General features: G+C 37.1%; 1 protein-coding gene across 3 annotated transcripts in view; it reads right to left on the bottom strand.

Annotated features, from left to right (window-relative positions):
• LOC131033876 (L-arabinokinase) overlaps positions 1–14,803 on the bottom strand; it is a 369,781-nt gene that overhangs the window by 74,516 nt on the left and 280,462 nt on the right. For 2 of the 3 annotated variants that reach the window (XM_057965176.2, XM_057965178.2), the window contains 2 exons: positions 11,122–11,205; positions 10,547–10,672 (listed from right to left, as the gene is read on the bottom strand). In XM_057965176.2, the coding sequence (XP_057821159.2) occupies positions 10,547–10,672; positions 11,122–11,205 (210 nt within the window). Of the gene's footprint in view, positions 1–10,546; positions 10,673–11,121; positions 11,216–14,803 lie in introns of all 3 variants that reach the window. The other variant, XM_057965177.2, reaches the window with a different exon arrangement.

The raw sequence follows: 14,803 nt of genomic DNA, 5'->3' as shown, positions 1-14,803 counted from the left end.
TTTACCCGAACCTGGTTATAACCAGAAAAGCCATCCAGGAGAGAAAATCTCTTTGAACCAACAACGGATTGAAGTATTTGCTCCATGGAAGGCAAAGGATAATGGTCTTTTAAGGAAGCTCGGTTGAGGTCCCTAAAATCTACACATAATCTAATCTCACCACTTTTCTTCCTCACAGGGACTAAATTGGAAACCCAAGATGTATGTTTAATAGGGAAAATAATCCCACCCTCCACTAGTTTGGTCAACTCTTTAATCATCACAGGTTCCAGCTTAGGATTTAAAGGTCTTTGCTTCTATCTCACAGCTTTGGCATTTGGGATCCAACTCTATAGTGTGTTCAGCAATCTTAGGATCAAACCCCTTTAAGTCAGAATACTGCCAAGCAAAAATCTCTTGAAATTCTTAACATAAGGCAATAAAACTTTGTCTATCTTCGGGAGAACAGATCTTACCAATCTTTAAAAGTTTTCCTTCGAAGATCTCAATTTCCTCATAATGATCTTCTTTGATTTGCAAACCAACCTTACTCTTTTTTAGTTGATCATCACTGTTAAAAATAGATTCCAAGGTAACCAACCCTTTGGGCAGCTTATTTGTTTTAAGTTGAACCACCTGATCTTCATACTGTTGTTTGAATTTATTCTGATTAACCACTGAAAACTGATCCTCCTCGAGCAAGAAAGTTAGTATCTGTTCATCATGCTAAAAAACTTGCCAATTTACATTATTGTCAGGAATTGAGGGTCTAACAACAAGCTTGATACATTGCTGTACCTTTTCTTTTTTAAGATCACTAATAGGATCATACTATGCACCTACAGCAACAAGTCTATCTGCATGCTTATTCAAATTCCTAGGGACTGAAACTAAATTGAAAGCTTCAAAATCTTCAATTAGGTCCCATACCCTATTCCTATACAACGATATATGATTTTATCGTATGTGATTATATCATACGATATAATCATATATCGTATGGTATAATCATATGAGTAATAAGTTACTCTAAGTCTTTAAGACATGAATTAAATTTATAAATTTATTAAATTATGAATATTTTATTATTTTTATTTTCTATTTATAATTTTAAAATTTATTATTTATTAATTTTAATTTTTTTAATGTTTGATATGAATTATGAAATGATTAAACATAGATATAAAAATTCAAAACCATTAACATTTAACAATTAATTTAACAATTTATTATTTTAACAATTTAATTTAATTTATTTTCTATTTATAAATTTTAAAAGTTATAATATGAATTAATTTAAAATTATAAATATTTGATATGAATTAATAAATTTATTGTTGCCTTTTAATTTTTGATAGAGGGCCTATGTTAGAAAAATAATAAAATAAAATATAAAAATTAAAATAATAAATATAGATAGTCGTATTTTGATTTCATAACTATTCAAATTTAATAATGAAAAAATTAATAGTCGTTTTTTAAATTTTTAAATTTTTCAATATAGAGGGTCAATGTTTGAAAAATAATAAATATACATAGTCATATTTTCAATAATTTTTTATAACTATTTTGAAAAAATTGAATTGATAGAGGGCCATGTTAGAAAAATTAAAAACAAATTGAAAATACGACTTTTTTTTTAATATATTAATATTTTTCCCTAGCCCTAGATATGGGGGATGTCTAGCCGTCCCCGGGACGGCTGGGACGTCCCCAATCCGTCCCCAATCCGTCCCTGGGACGTACGGACGTCCCCCACAGCTAGGGAAGCCGTACCCCCGTTTCGAGGACGTCCCCTAAAAATCTGACAATTTGGGGACGGGAGGGCATCCCCTAGCCGTCCCCAAGTCCCCGAAATGTCCTCGGGACTGGGACAAGGGTTTTCAGGTAGGGGACGCGTCCCCGGGTTTCCCAGAGAATAAATGAAAAAATTCAAACAAACTAGTTAAGGAAAATTGAAAAGCCAATGCGCATGTTCTCACACAAATTTTAGAAGTGACCCTAAATTAGGAATTTGGCTGTATTGGTGACAAGCATGAAATATCCCGTGCAGTAGATAGACTGAATATAGAAGGAATATTTGCAAACAGTTGGCTGTCAAACTGTGTGTTATGTGGTTTATGTAATTTGTGTGTTATGCTGTTTGACTGTCTCAGAGTTTTCAGACTTGTTTAGGAGTTGTCAACCACATATTCTCATCAATGAATGACTAACAAACTACTTCTTAATGATGGCATAATTCCATAGGAAGAATGTGTGACTAGTTTATAATGCTATCACACCAATTTGGATACCTAATCATATACCTACAGCTAGTTGTAATTTCATCAAACAATTGGCATGAAACCTTTGGACAGTAAACAATTAAGATGCAACCTTATTACTCCTTTTATTCAATAGACAATGATCAAATCAGCTCTTACAATATCCTCACTAATGACCAAACTCTTAACCTTTATTACTCAGAAATTCTGAGGACATATGACAGCCATGGACATTAACAACTATCTGAAAAGTACATAGAAATGGTGCCAAAAGAACCTGATAGGAATCGCCTAGTTTGGTATTTGAGGGAGCAAGCAATATCACTAGTCTTTGAGCTTTCCTTGAACAAATTCGATCTTATTTTTCAGATCGCCCCTGCTGCTGATATAATGTCTGATAATTATCGGTTTCCAGCTCCAAACTTTTCTTTTCAATTCCAAAAATGATTGTTGTGTCCTTCCAATCAAAGCGCTTTTACCAAAAGCCAAGTTCGATGCAAAGATGGGCGATTAGGAGCAAAATTGTGAGAAATTAGATGTCTGGTTCGACTTGCTCTCAGATCTGATATGGCACTGAACTCTTCTCATTACTCCTTCCAAACACCCCTAAGTGGATCGCCCTTTACCCCCAATGCTAGCGCTGCCCTCCAATGTATGTTATGATGCTTCAATGAGGAAATATTAGCAGAATCGTGGGTATGAAGGAAAGATTTCGAATTGTCTTCAAACCTGCCCACGGCCAGCTATCTCCCAAATTTCATCTTCAGTCGGTCTTCTATTTAAATTGCCTCTCCTTCCCAATGAGAATCGATGCACCAATGTGAATAAATGGTAGGACTGAAAATACCTCAAGGATGTTAACCATGAAATGCACATGAACTCAATCAGCACAATGTGAAGGACTGAGATTATTCATCACTCTCAGCTGCAACCCCTCGGAGGATCTCTCACCACCTTAGTTATGCAAATCATAGGGAGTTTTCGTTCCCAAATGATTAGTCTACAGAAACCCTTGGCTCCACAAGTCTACACAAGAGAAGATATCCAAACAACCAATGATAAACAATGAACCAACCCCCTCTATTTATTCTTTTCTCCTCCAATCGGTTGGTTTCTTCTAGAAGATTCTTCTCATATCCTTTTATTACACTTTACTTTTTTTTTACACATTAATTAATTTAATTGCACTTTAGAATATTAATACATTATAATTAAAGTGCACACGTCTCAACATACGTGTAATCTCCTTATTTCACCATAGAATCAAGTAGACACAAAATGTGAAAGAACAAATCACTGTCGAATCGACCTGCTAATCAATCTCCTTGGCCTACGAGGGTCAAATGATAGGCCAATCCCGTGAATGTTTGCGAACTAAGGAGAAGGGGACATTACAGTCCGCCCTCCCTGAAATTGCTTGTCCTCAAGCAATCTTAATGCTAGATGCTGCAGAATATCATCTCTCTCCCATGTAGCATCCTCAACTGGCAAATCTCTCCACTTCACCAAATATTCTCAGATGACTCTGTTCCTCAATCTCCGCTCCCTGGAATCAATGATGGCCTCAGGAACTAATATCAGTTTCCCCTCTTCATCAAGAGGAGGTAGCATTGTGGAAGGAGTACTATGATGTCCTATCACCTTCTTAAGGCATGACACATGAAAAACATTATGCACCCTTGCATCTACCAGCAGCTCTAGCTCATAAGCAACCTCTCCAACCCGTCTGACAATCCTGAATGGTCCGTAATAACGCGGCTTGAACTTCTCTGCACCACTTTTCTTAAGGGTGGATTGCCTATATGGCTGTAGCATCAAGTATACCATATCACCTACATCGAATGATCGCTCCACTCTGTTCTGATTTGCATATTGTTTTTGCTGGTTCTATGCCTTCTATATGTTTTCCTTCAGTTATCTCACAATGTCCCGACTCTCTTGAAGAAGATCCCTAGCACTCAACACTCTACTGTCACTCAACAAGTCTAGAAAGTTGGGCGCATCATACCCATACAAAGCCATGAATGGACATGTGATAAGTAGTATTATAACAGTACTCACATAGATGCAACCACTTCACCCATGCCCACTGTTGTCCGGCTATATAATTCCGAAGGTAACCTTCCACCCGTTTGTTCACATTCTCCATCTATCCATCAGTCTGTGGGTGGTAGCTCTACTAGGGGTGAGCTCGGTACCACTAAGTCTGAATAGCTCCTGCCAAAAATTACTCAAGAATCTGCTGTCCCTATCACTAACTATAGTCTGAGGCAACCCATGAAGTCTAAAAACCTCTCGGAAGAAAAGATCTGCAACCTGTACTGCTGAATAAGTAGCTGAGATTGGAAAGAAATGGGCAAACTTTGTAAGCTGATCAACAACCACATAAATACAATCACTGCCGTAAACTCTAGGCAATCCAGTAATGAAATCCATCGATAAACATTCCCACTTCCTATTAGGAATGGGAAGTGGCTGGATAAGTATGTTCCTACTTGTTTTGCTAACAAATAGGACACTCCTTGACATATTGAAGAACATCGGACTTGAGCCCCTTCCAAATGAACCGTTCTCTGACCTACCTATATGTCTTACAATAACCGGGATGTCCTTCCATGGGAGAATCGTGTAAGGCTCTCAAAATCCTGTTCTTCATCTCTGATCCTAGTACAAGAAATACCTTCCCTTTGTAAATGATGAGATCATTTACAATGGAGTACCTGCTATCTTGCACTGTACCATCCATGATGCTAGAGGCCCACGAGTCCTTAGCATATTTTGTTGTAATCAAATGTCTCCAATCCTCCGTAATCTCAATCATAGCGCTCAAATGTGGCCTGTGAGATAATGCATCAGCAACAATATTATTCTTTCCCTTGACATAGGCGAAGTCAAATTCATACGCCTGTAGCTTACTAACCCACTTTTGTTGGTGATCATTCAAATCACACTGCCCAAGAAAATGTCTCAAACTAGTGGTCCGTTTTGATGCCGAATTTAGAGCCCACCAAGTACTGCCTGAACTTGGCCAATGCGTGCATAATGGCCAACATCTCCTTGTCATATATATTGTAGGTCCACTCAGGCCCCCTCAACTTCCTGCTCTCATAAGAAATAGGGTGCTTATCCTGCATGAGGAATGTACCAATTCCCTCTCCTGATGCATCGCACTGAAGCTCAAATGGCCTAGAAAAATTTGGTACAGCCAATACTGGACATGTGGTCATCAATTGTTTGAACTTCTCAAAACACTGTTGTGCCTGATCAGTCCAAACGAAAGCCCTCTTCTTCATCAAGTCTGTCAAAGGTGCTGCTTGCTGAGAAAAACCCTTGACGAAGCGCCTGTAGAAACCACATAACCCCATGAAACCTCTAAGTTGCGTAAGATTCTCTGGAGTAGGCCAATCTATAATAGCCTGGACTTTATCCGGATCCATCCGCACCCCCTCAACACTGATAATGTGTTCAAGATATAATAGTTCTGTCAAACCCAATGCACACTTGGACTCCTTAGCATACAAGGACTCCCTCTCTAAATACCCACTACCTCATCCAAATGGGCTAGGTGCTCCTGCCATGTCCTACTATATACCAAAATATCATCGAAAAATACAAGGACATATCTCCTTAGTTGATGCTGGAATACTCGATTCATAGTGGACTGAAAGGTAGCCGACACATTGGTTAAACCGAAAGGTATAACCGAGAATTCAAAATGTCCACAATGGCACAAAAAAGCTGTCTTTTCTATATCTTGCTCCCTCACTCGAATATGATGATATCCTGACCTCAGATCAATCTTTGAGAAGAAGCAAGCTCCATATAACTCATCAATTAGCTCATCAATGCATGGAATGGGGTATCGGTTCTTGATGGTTCTCTTATTCAAAGATCAGTAGTCTATGCACATTCGAAGAGTATCATCTTTCTTCTTAACCAACACCACTGATGAAGAAAAAGGAGACTTACTTGGACGAATGTGGCCCATGTCCAACAACTCCTTAATTGTTTTCTCAATTTCATCCTTCATCTTCTTTGGATGCCTGTAAGGTGTGATCATGATGGATTTGGAACCCTCTTCGAGCTCAATAATATGCTCAATACCCCTGTCGGGAGGTCTACCTGGTGGAATAGAACTAAACACCTTGGGATGTTTAGTCAACAAGTCCTGTATATCGGGTGCATAATCAACCTTCAGCTGCTCCAACTGTGTAGGCATTATTCTACATTCTACTACCCACTCTAGCTGATCATGGCCAATTAATCTGTCCATCCTCCTAAAAGAGATCATTCGCAAGCTTGAGTCTGTTATTGCCTTGAGCATATGTTTTTTCCCATTTGCTTCAAATCGCAGCTCCATATGTTTCACATTAAGTGTAAGCTCTTCAATAGCATGAATCCATGTCATACCAAGTACCACATCCATGTCTCCCATATTGACTACATAGAAGTCATCCTTAAATTCATAATCACTCAAGCACATAGGGAGATCGGTAATCATCTTGTTACAAGTGAGGGCAAAAGCATCAACTACTCTAACTCGAACTCCCTCAAATTTCTATGTCTGAATCCCACGCCTCGCAACCAACTTCTCATCAATGTAGTTATGCGTTGCACCTGTATCAAAAACGGTGATGACCCGCTGCCCTGCTATAACTCCCCGCATTTTGAAAGAGCCTTTGTGGTGTAAGGAAGTAATGCACATGGTAGTCCTCCTTGCCTTCTAATTCATTTTCTGACACTTCTGAAGCTTTTTTTGACTCTATATCCTCATGGTCAGTTTACTGGTCTGAAAAATCAGAATTATCATCATGCTCATAAATCCATTCCATTTGCTTGGCCTTGGCCTTAGGCCTCAAGGGACACTCATGCTCAGGTGTGTAAGGTGCCTTACACAAAAAACATAGCTTTTTCCTCCTCAAATCATTCAAGCTTTCTTGATTCTTGCCCATAGGAAATTTATTCTTGAAATCTGATTTCTCTTGTTTCTTATGAGGAAATTTGCTATCTTTGTTCAAAGAGAATTTGGATGGGAACTTACTTCTAGGTGTTGCAAGCTCCATGTTGCGTTCTTTCTTCATGGCTTCCAACAAGGTGGGTGGGTCAAATGCCTTAACCCAACCTCTCAAAGGCTCCAACAATCCCTCCATGAATAATATGACTAGCCTCCTCTCTGAAATGCTAGGCACCATCTTTGCAAGTCTCTGAAATTCACCGATATAAGCTTCCAAGTTACCAACCTGTTTCAGCTATGCCAATTCTCTGAAGTACATCTCCGGATCCTTGCTATCAAATCGCTCTATCAGCCTGTCCGTGAATTCTGCATAAATGGTGATGTGATTATGACCAAGTGTGATTAACCCATGGTACCACCACTCATGAGCAACACCCTCCAAATGTAGTGTGGAAAATCTGATGGCATCCTCTTTAGGCATCGGTCTTAATGACAAGTAGTTATCTAACTTTTGTACCCATGCTCTTCCTATACATTTGTCCCTCTCATCAAAATATGGAATGGTAATTTTCCCAAGAGTATGATGATAATCAGTGGGTGCCAGAGTGTGATAATCATTTCTCCCGCCATTTCTCCTACTCCTCTGGTTCATGAACTGATCAAATGACCACATATCTCTCAAATTAGGAGGTAAGGTGGAATATTCCAGATATGCTTGCCGTCTTCATTTGCATAAGGTACAGGGGCAGCAACTTGTGGTTGTTCCTCTCGTGTTGTGAAGGTGAGGAAAAGAGGTCTAGAGGCTGATCCTCTAGTGAAGGCATCACGCTGATTGACTGTCCTATCCCTTCCAATGCCTTCCACTTCATTGTTGCTACTACTCCTAGGAACACCACTATTTTCCCCTGAATTGTTTTAATGATTTTGATTTTGATCAGGTTGCTGATTATTGTGTGTTTGCTCCATTTTTCCTAGCAGCCGTGACATCATATCAATCATGGTGTCGAACTTCCTTTCGATTGTAGCATCCTTATCATCTTCTGCCATGTTTGGGGCTGCCTTATCGTTTTCTCTTTCTCTCAAAGCTTCTGAAAATGTGTCAACTTCAAGTACTTGTGGATTCTGATATTGCTGCCTTCGCTGTTCCCTGTTATAATATCTAATATCCCTTTCACTCATTAATCACAGGATGGCAGGATCTTGAATCTGATACCACTGAAATATCCCCTGCAGTAGATAGACTGAATATGCAAGGAATATTTGCAAACAGTTGGTTGTCAAACTGCGTGTTATGTGTATTATGTAATTTGCGTGTTATGCTGTTTGACTGTCTCAGAGTTTTCGGACCTGTTTAGGAGTTGTCAACCACAAATTCTCATCAATGAATGACTAACAAACAACTTCTCAATGATGGAATAATTCCATAGGAAGAATATGCGACTAGTTTATAATGCTATCACACCAATTTGGATACATAATCATATACCTACAACTAGTTGTAATTTTATCAAACAATTGGCATGAAACCTTTGGATAGTAAACAATTAGTATGCAAACTTATTACTCCTTTTATTCAATAGACAATGATCAAATAAGCTCTTACAATATCCTCACTAATGACCAAACTCTTAACCTTTATTACTCAGAAATTTTGAGGACATGTGACAGCCAAGGACATTAACAACTATCTGAAAAGTACATAGAAATGGTGCCAAAAGAACTTGATAGGAATCGCCTAGTTTGGTACTTGGAGAAGCAAGCAATATCACTAGTCTTTGAGCCTTCCTTGAACAAATTCGATCTTCTTTTTCAAATCGCCCCTACTGCTGATATAGTGTCTGATAATTATCGGTTTCCAGCTCCAAACTTTTCTTTTCAATTCCAAAAATGATTGCTGTCTCCTTCTAATCAAAGCGCTTTTACCTTAGTTCGATGCAAAGATGGGCGATTAGGAGCAAAATTGTGAGAAATTAGATGTTTGGTTCGACTTGCTCTCAGATCTGATTTGGCACTGAACTCTTCTCATTACTCCTTCCAAACACCCCTAAGTGGATCACCCTTTACCCCCAATGCTAGCGCTGCCCTCCAGTGTATGTTATGATGCTTCAATGAGGAAATATTAGCAGAATCGTGGGTATGAAGGAAAGATTTTGAATTGTCTTCATACCTGCCCACGACCAGCTATCTCCCAAATTTCATCTTCAGTTGGTTTTCTATTGAAATCGCCTCTCCTTCCCAATGAGAATCGATGCACCAATGTGACAAAATGGTAGGACTGAAAATACCTCAAGGATGTTAACCATGAAATGCACATGAACTCAATAAGCAGAATGTGAAGGATTGAGATTATCCCTCACTCTCAGCTGCAACCCCTCGGAGGATCTCTCACCACCTCAATTATGCAAATCATAGGGAGTTTTCGTTCCCAAATGATTAGTCTGCAGAAACCCTTGGCTCCACAAGTCTACTAAAGAGAAGATATCCAAACAACCAATGATGAACATGAACCAACCCCCTCTATTTAATCTTTTCTCCTCCAATCGATTGGTTCCTTCTAGAAGATTCTTCTCATATCCTTTTATTAGACTTTATTATTTTTTTACACATTAATTAATTTAATTGCACTTTAGAATATTAATACATTATAATTAAAGTGCACACGTCTCAACATACGTGTAATCTCCTTATTTCACCATAGAATCAAGTAGACACAAAATGTGAAGCCACAAATCACTGTCGAATCAACCCCCTAATCAATCTCCGTGGCCCACGAGGGTCAAATGATAGGCCAATCCTGTGAATGTCTACGAACTAAGGAGAAGGGGACATTACAAAGCACCATGTGTGGAGGTACTATGTTTCATGTCAATAAGTGAACTTTTGAGAAAATTCATCAAGTCAAGCATATTTTTAGAAAGAACACTATTACTAAAGTCATTTAATTAGCTTGTATCAACAAAAGTATGCATAATGTAAGCATATTAGCAGTTTGATGCTAGAGACTCCATCACTTACTTTTTTAAAAGGAAGGATTTAAAAGATCTACACATTGTCTTCCTAGCAAATTATCCCACCCAACTAGAATTTTTCAAGCCTCATTAAAATTTAGATTGATCCTAAAGACGCCATTGCTTACATTACTGAAAGTAAGGATTTCAAGGATCCATATATTTCTCTAGCCAGCAAATCATCTCATTGAAATAGAAGTCTTGAAGCTGCATTATCCACCTTTTTACCAAATGAGGAAATCTAGTAATCATATTCCTTTCGAGTACACGTGTGTTCAAATTCAATAAAACATATATAGAAACAGAAATTTAGACATGAAAATCCTGAGTATAGAATATACAATCTGCAATACTGGCAGAAAACCTTCCCCTCTTGCATGTTGGCGAGCAAGGGCATGTTTCCAAAGTCTTTGCTTGCCTGGATGACTTGTTTGCACAGCAGCATGGCAAGCTTCTCTAATTGGCATCTGCAGAATCAATTATGTTAGTACAATTTTTGTCTGATTAGTAACCTCAAGGTATTACAAACAATAATACAAATGACAAACCATCAAATGTGATAAAAGAATTTGATTGGAACCCAACATTAGGAAAATCAAAGCAGTTGAAATCATGGACAAAATTATAAAGATTATAAAAGGAAACATGATCAAGTAATAAAAAAATTAAAAAAATTATGTTGGTCTCCTCTAAAGATGAATTTATCCATTGGACTGTCAATCCTAATGTATCGTACATACTAAAAAATGAAATGGGGTGCTCTCACATCACATATTTTATACATAATAATAGAAAGAGCTCTAAAAGAGTTTCTTCCAGTTGATAATGATCTTTAATATCAGAAGCAATATAAATAAAAGATCTGTTTGTGTGAAAGTATGCTCAATAAATCTCTTTATAGATAATTAGAAATTACCTGTAAAACAAGGCTTCCTGAATAATCTGCAACGCCACCCATGACATCCAATCTTCCAGGAGCTCTTGCAACAAAAATTGCATCCTGCAGTCCACTGAAAAATCTGAGATGTTCATCCTGCGAAGTTGAATTGTTCCAAATCAAAGTACCAGCACATACACTGGCTTTGGAATGCAATATTATTATTAAGTTACGCAACTAAAATTACAGATATCGATCATGTTAGAAATTTCACCTATCATCCCTTATCTCATTTCACCTTAAAAAGGTGATAATTTGATTAAATAATAAACTAAAGTGATAAATAAAGAAGAACACCTTTGATGAAGAAGGATTAGGAAACATCAAAATAAAATAAAATAAAAATTCTCAAAGTAGACATCACTTGTGCTTGTGTCAATCAATTTACTCTTATGCAATTAGTATAAATGCTAATACTGAGATTGCACTAAAATTTTCTATATGAAGTTTGTAAAAAGAAAAAAAGTCATTCACCATATTTTGCAGCTTTTGGTTTTCTATAGTATTCTCCAACTTTTCATTAGAAAATCATCAACAAGATCTAAATCAGTATATTGTACGTGGAGTGAGGTAGACATTATCCACTATGCCATTATATGATAAGTAATGCACCCATACGATTTTTTTTTGTATTGAGTTGCCCTTTTAGTTAAATCTTTGAATTTCCTCATTTTGTGAGCCAAATGTTGTTTCTAGTCAAATTCTAGCCAAATGAAAGGATCTTTTCAATGCATTACGTACAGAAAGGCTGAGAACTTGGATGAGGAAGGAAAGACGAGAACAGTCTATTGCATGGAAACAGCATGCCAAGATTCATGAAGTGTGCCTAGAAGGAGTGACCAAGCTTCAAGGTGAAAACATGAAAAAAGGTTCATAAGTTGTCCAAGTGTGCACCTTCTCAAGAAGATGCCCAAAATTTAATGAAAAACACAAAAAAGTGCATAGCAGGTCAGAATATGTTCCTTTTAGTGAATGAAGGGCTGAGCAGGTCAAAATATGCCCTTCTAGTGACCTAAGTGAAAGGTGGGAGGTGTATACTAGCCTGACTAGGTCACCTTAGAATTAGAACTATGTTAAATTTAAGTGAAAAGTGCGTAAGTTGCCCATTGTCAATGGCAAGTGAGAACAAAATGTGACATAAGAGGGGTGCTTTTTCACTCAAGTGACAATGTCAACTTCAAATTAGAACAAAAGGTGTCTATAGATCCAAAAAGCATGCACGACCTCTTAAGTGAGTGATAAAACATGTCAGAAAGTGTATACACAGCTCCAAATTGTGCACTTTGGGGGAGAGAGAATTGAAAATATGTGGAAAAAGGGCATACAATTCCAAAAAGAATGCCTCATGAGTAATAAGTCACTTAATAAAATGTAAATAAGAGTTTTGCTTTCTCTTTATCTTGAATAAATTGCATACGAAATATTGTAAAAAAATTATAAGTGCTTTTGGCACTTTGATTGGAAGAATGATAATTTTAACACCTGTTTTTTGCTAAAATTATTGTTCAATATTTTCATGATCTTGTGATGCTGATTAGTACACCGAATTACTTTTATTGAAAATTGCAGGCTTTGTATAGTTGATTTCAGCAGAGTGTGGTTCTTGCAGCTTTGTATGCCACTCCCTTCATTCCATTTGCTTAATCTTGTGTGCGTAATCCTATTCTAAGCCTTGTGAGTTCTCATGCTTTCTAGTCTCTTCTTCAACCTAGAAAGAACAAGTGTTTGTTGGCTATTTTGTAGGTGTTAACTGTGAAGAAAGAATACAAAATCCTCTCATCCTGAGTAAAAGTGCTAATGAGCCTTGTGCCCTTGCTTGAGAACTAAAAAGAGAGGTAATTTATTTAGTTTGTTCGCAATATGTGCTCAAAATCCAAAGATTCAGCTTGTACATATAATAGAAAATTAGAGGTCATTTCTTTAAGTTCTAGGATTTAATTTAGTTATTGGTTACAAGGCTCCTCTTCTTATTCAAAGAAATTGTTTACCTTACACATTGTTCTATTTTGTGTTGTTCTAAAGAGAAATTAAAACACAAGAATAGGTAAAAAGACATATACATCAAGAGCAAAGATAATTTAGATGCTACCATAGTTTTATACAAACTTGGCAACAATATTTTTCTTCAACTTTTTAGTGAGATGAAACACATGTGTGGGAGTTCATTGCTAAAAATTCCACTTACATCAAAATGTGGCATTAGCAACTGTCATTCTGATTCAAAATTTTCATGCCCTAACAGTTCAAGAAGTCCAAATGGATCTATAGGGAATGGGATTTATTCTGTATCCTATAACATATTGTCCAAGCCTTTATAAGCAAGACTGCTTCCACTGCATAACTTTTCCCTCAATGATCCAAAAATGGATTTGGTTTCTCTTAAGATCATCTGTTCAAGCAAAGTCATTGTTTTGGAATGGTTAGACATGGTTCTAGCCTCATTAATCAAGTTGTATTGCACTTTTGAAAACACTACTTTGGTGGCATTCAAATTTAAATAGTTTTACATTATCAGATTCCTCTTGAAAAGTTGTGCCCTATCATAAAACAACACCACCTCATTTCAAGTTTGTCTGCAAAAGTTATGGCTTCTGGAAGATGGACGACAAATTGAGCATTGAAATGGTTTCTTTTTTATTAGTGATGGTTTTGCAGCTCTCCAAGAAGTTTAAATTCAATCAGGGACAATTTTGTAACTTTCAACAAGGTTTATTAACTGCCAATCTACATGAACCGATGGTTTTGTCCAGATTGAACATGTGAGAAGAGGAAGCATCACAAAGGCATTTTTTGCTCATATTCTCATTCCTTGGGCTTCCAATTTGAGCCTAGAACATGTCTTAAGATAAATGTTATTTTCCTATACTGGGAGATTCTCTAGGCCTGCGTAGCCATTTACATAGCCATTGTAGCTGAGGATAACCATTCCTACAAGCTTGGACCAGCAAGTTGAGTGGCATAATGCTAGCTAGCAAATAACTAATGGAGTTTTAGAGTCTTTGATTGGAAATAAGTCTCTTGCAATTGAATGCACTTTGCCATTCGCATCTCTTCAATAACTAATCCATTAGTGATCACACCCATGGTGATTAGTTAACATGTTTGACAACTCTTATTATGAGCAGCGATATTAAGGATGGCAATAAGGTTTACTTCATTCTTGATACACATGGTCTCTTCGATATATTTCAAGGTTGCATGGGTACAGGGGTACTTGGAGATTGGTACCGGTATGGGTACGGTTATTTTTTCAGAATAGGAGACAAGGTACTCGGAGATGCCAATTTTTTTTTTTCAATATAATTTAATAATTTATAGAAAATCTGAAAATATAATGACATTGAACTTTCAAAACAATAATTAGCATTAACTTTGAAGTTTAAGTACACAAATGTGAAATGAGTCAAATCAAAATGTCATACAATCATTGTGTCAAAGTTTCAAGCTGATTAGTGATTACATATTGAAAATAGCTTGATAAGCAGCAAGCTGATATGCAAACAAAAAACTGAAAACAAAAATTAGAAATCTTATATCTATCATCTACTCTTCTTCGCCATGATCATCCATAGCAAGGTCCTCAACTTTGAGGCCCTCCAAATAGTCATCACACTCAAATTCAGGTTCGTTTGACGGTAGAATAACAGGGGGTAGATCAGTT

Source organism: Cryptomeria japonica, chromosome 2 (genome assembly GCF_030272615.1).
Source record: "Cryptomeria japonica chromosome 2, Sugi_1.0, whole genome shotgun sequence".
Classification (NCBI taxonomy): Eukaryota; Viridiplantae; Streptophyta; class Pinopsida; order Cupressales; family Cupressaceae; genus Cryptomeria; species Cryptomeria japonica.
Note: the sequence above shows the minus strand (reverse complement) of the source record. Positions and strands in the feature narration are given on the sequence as shown.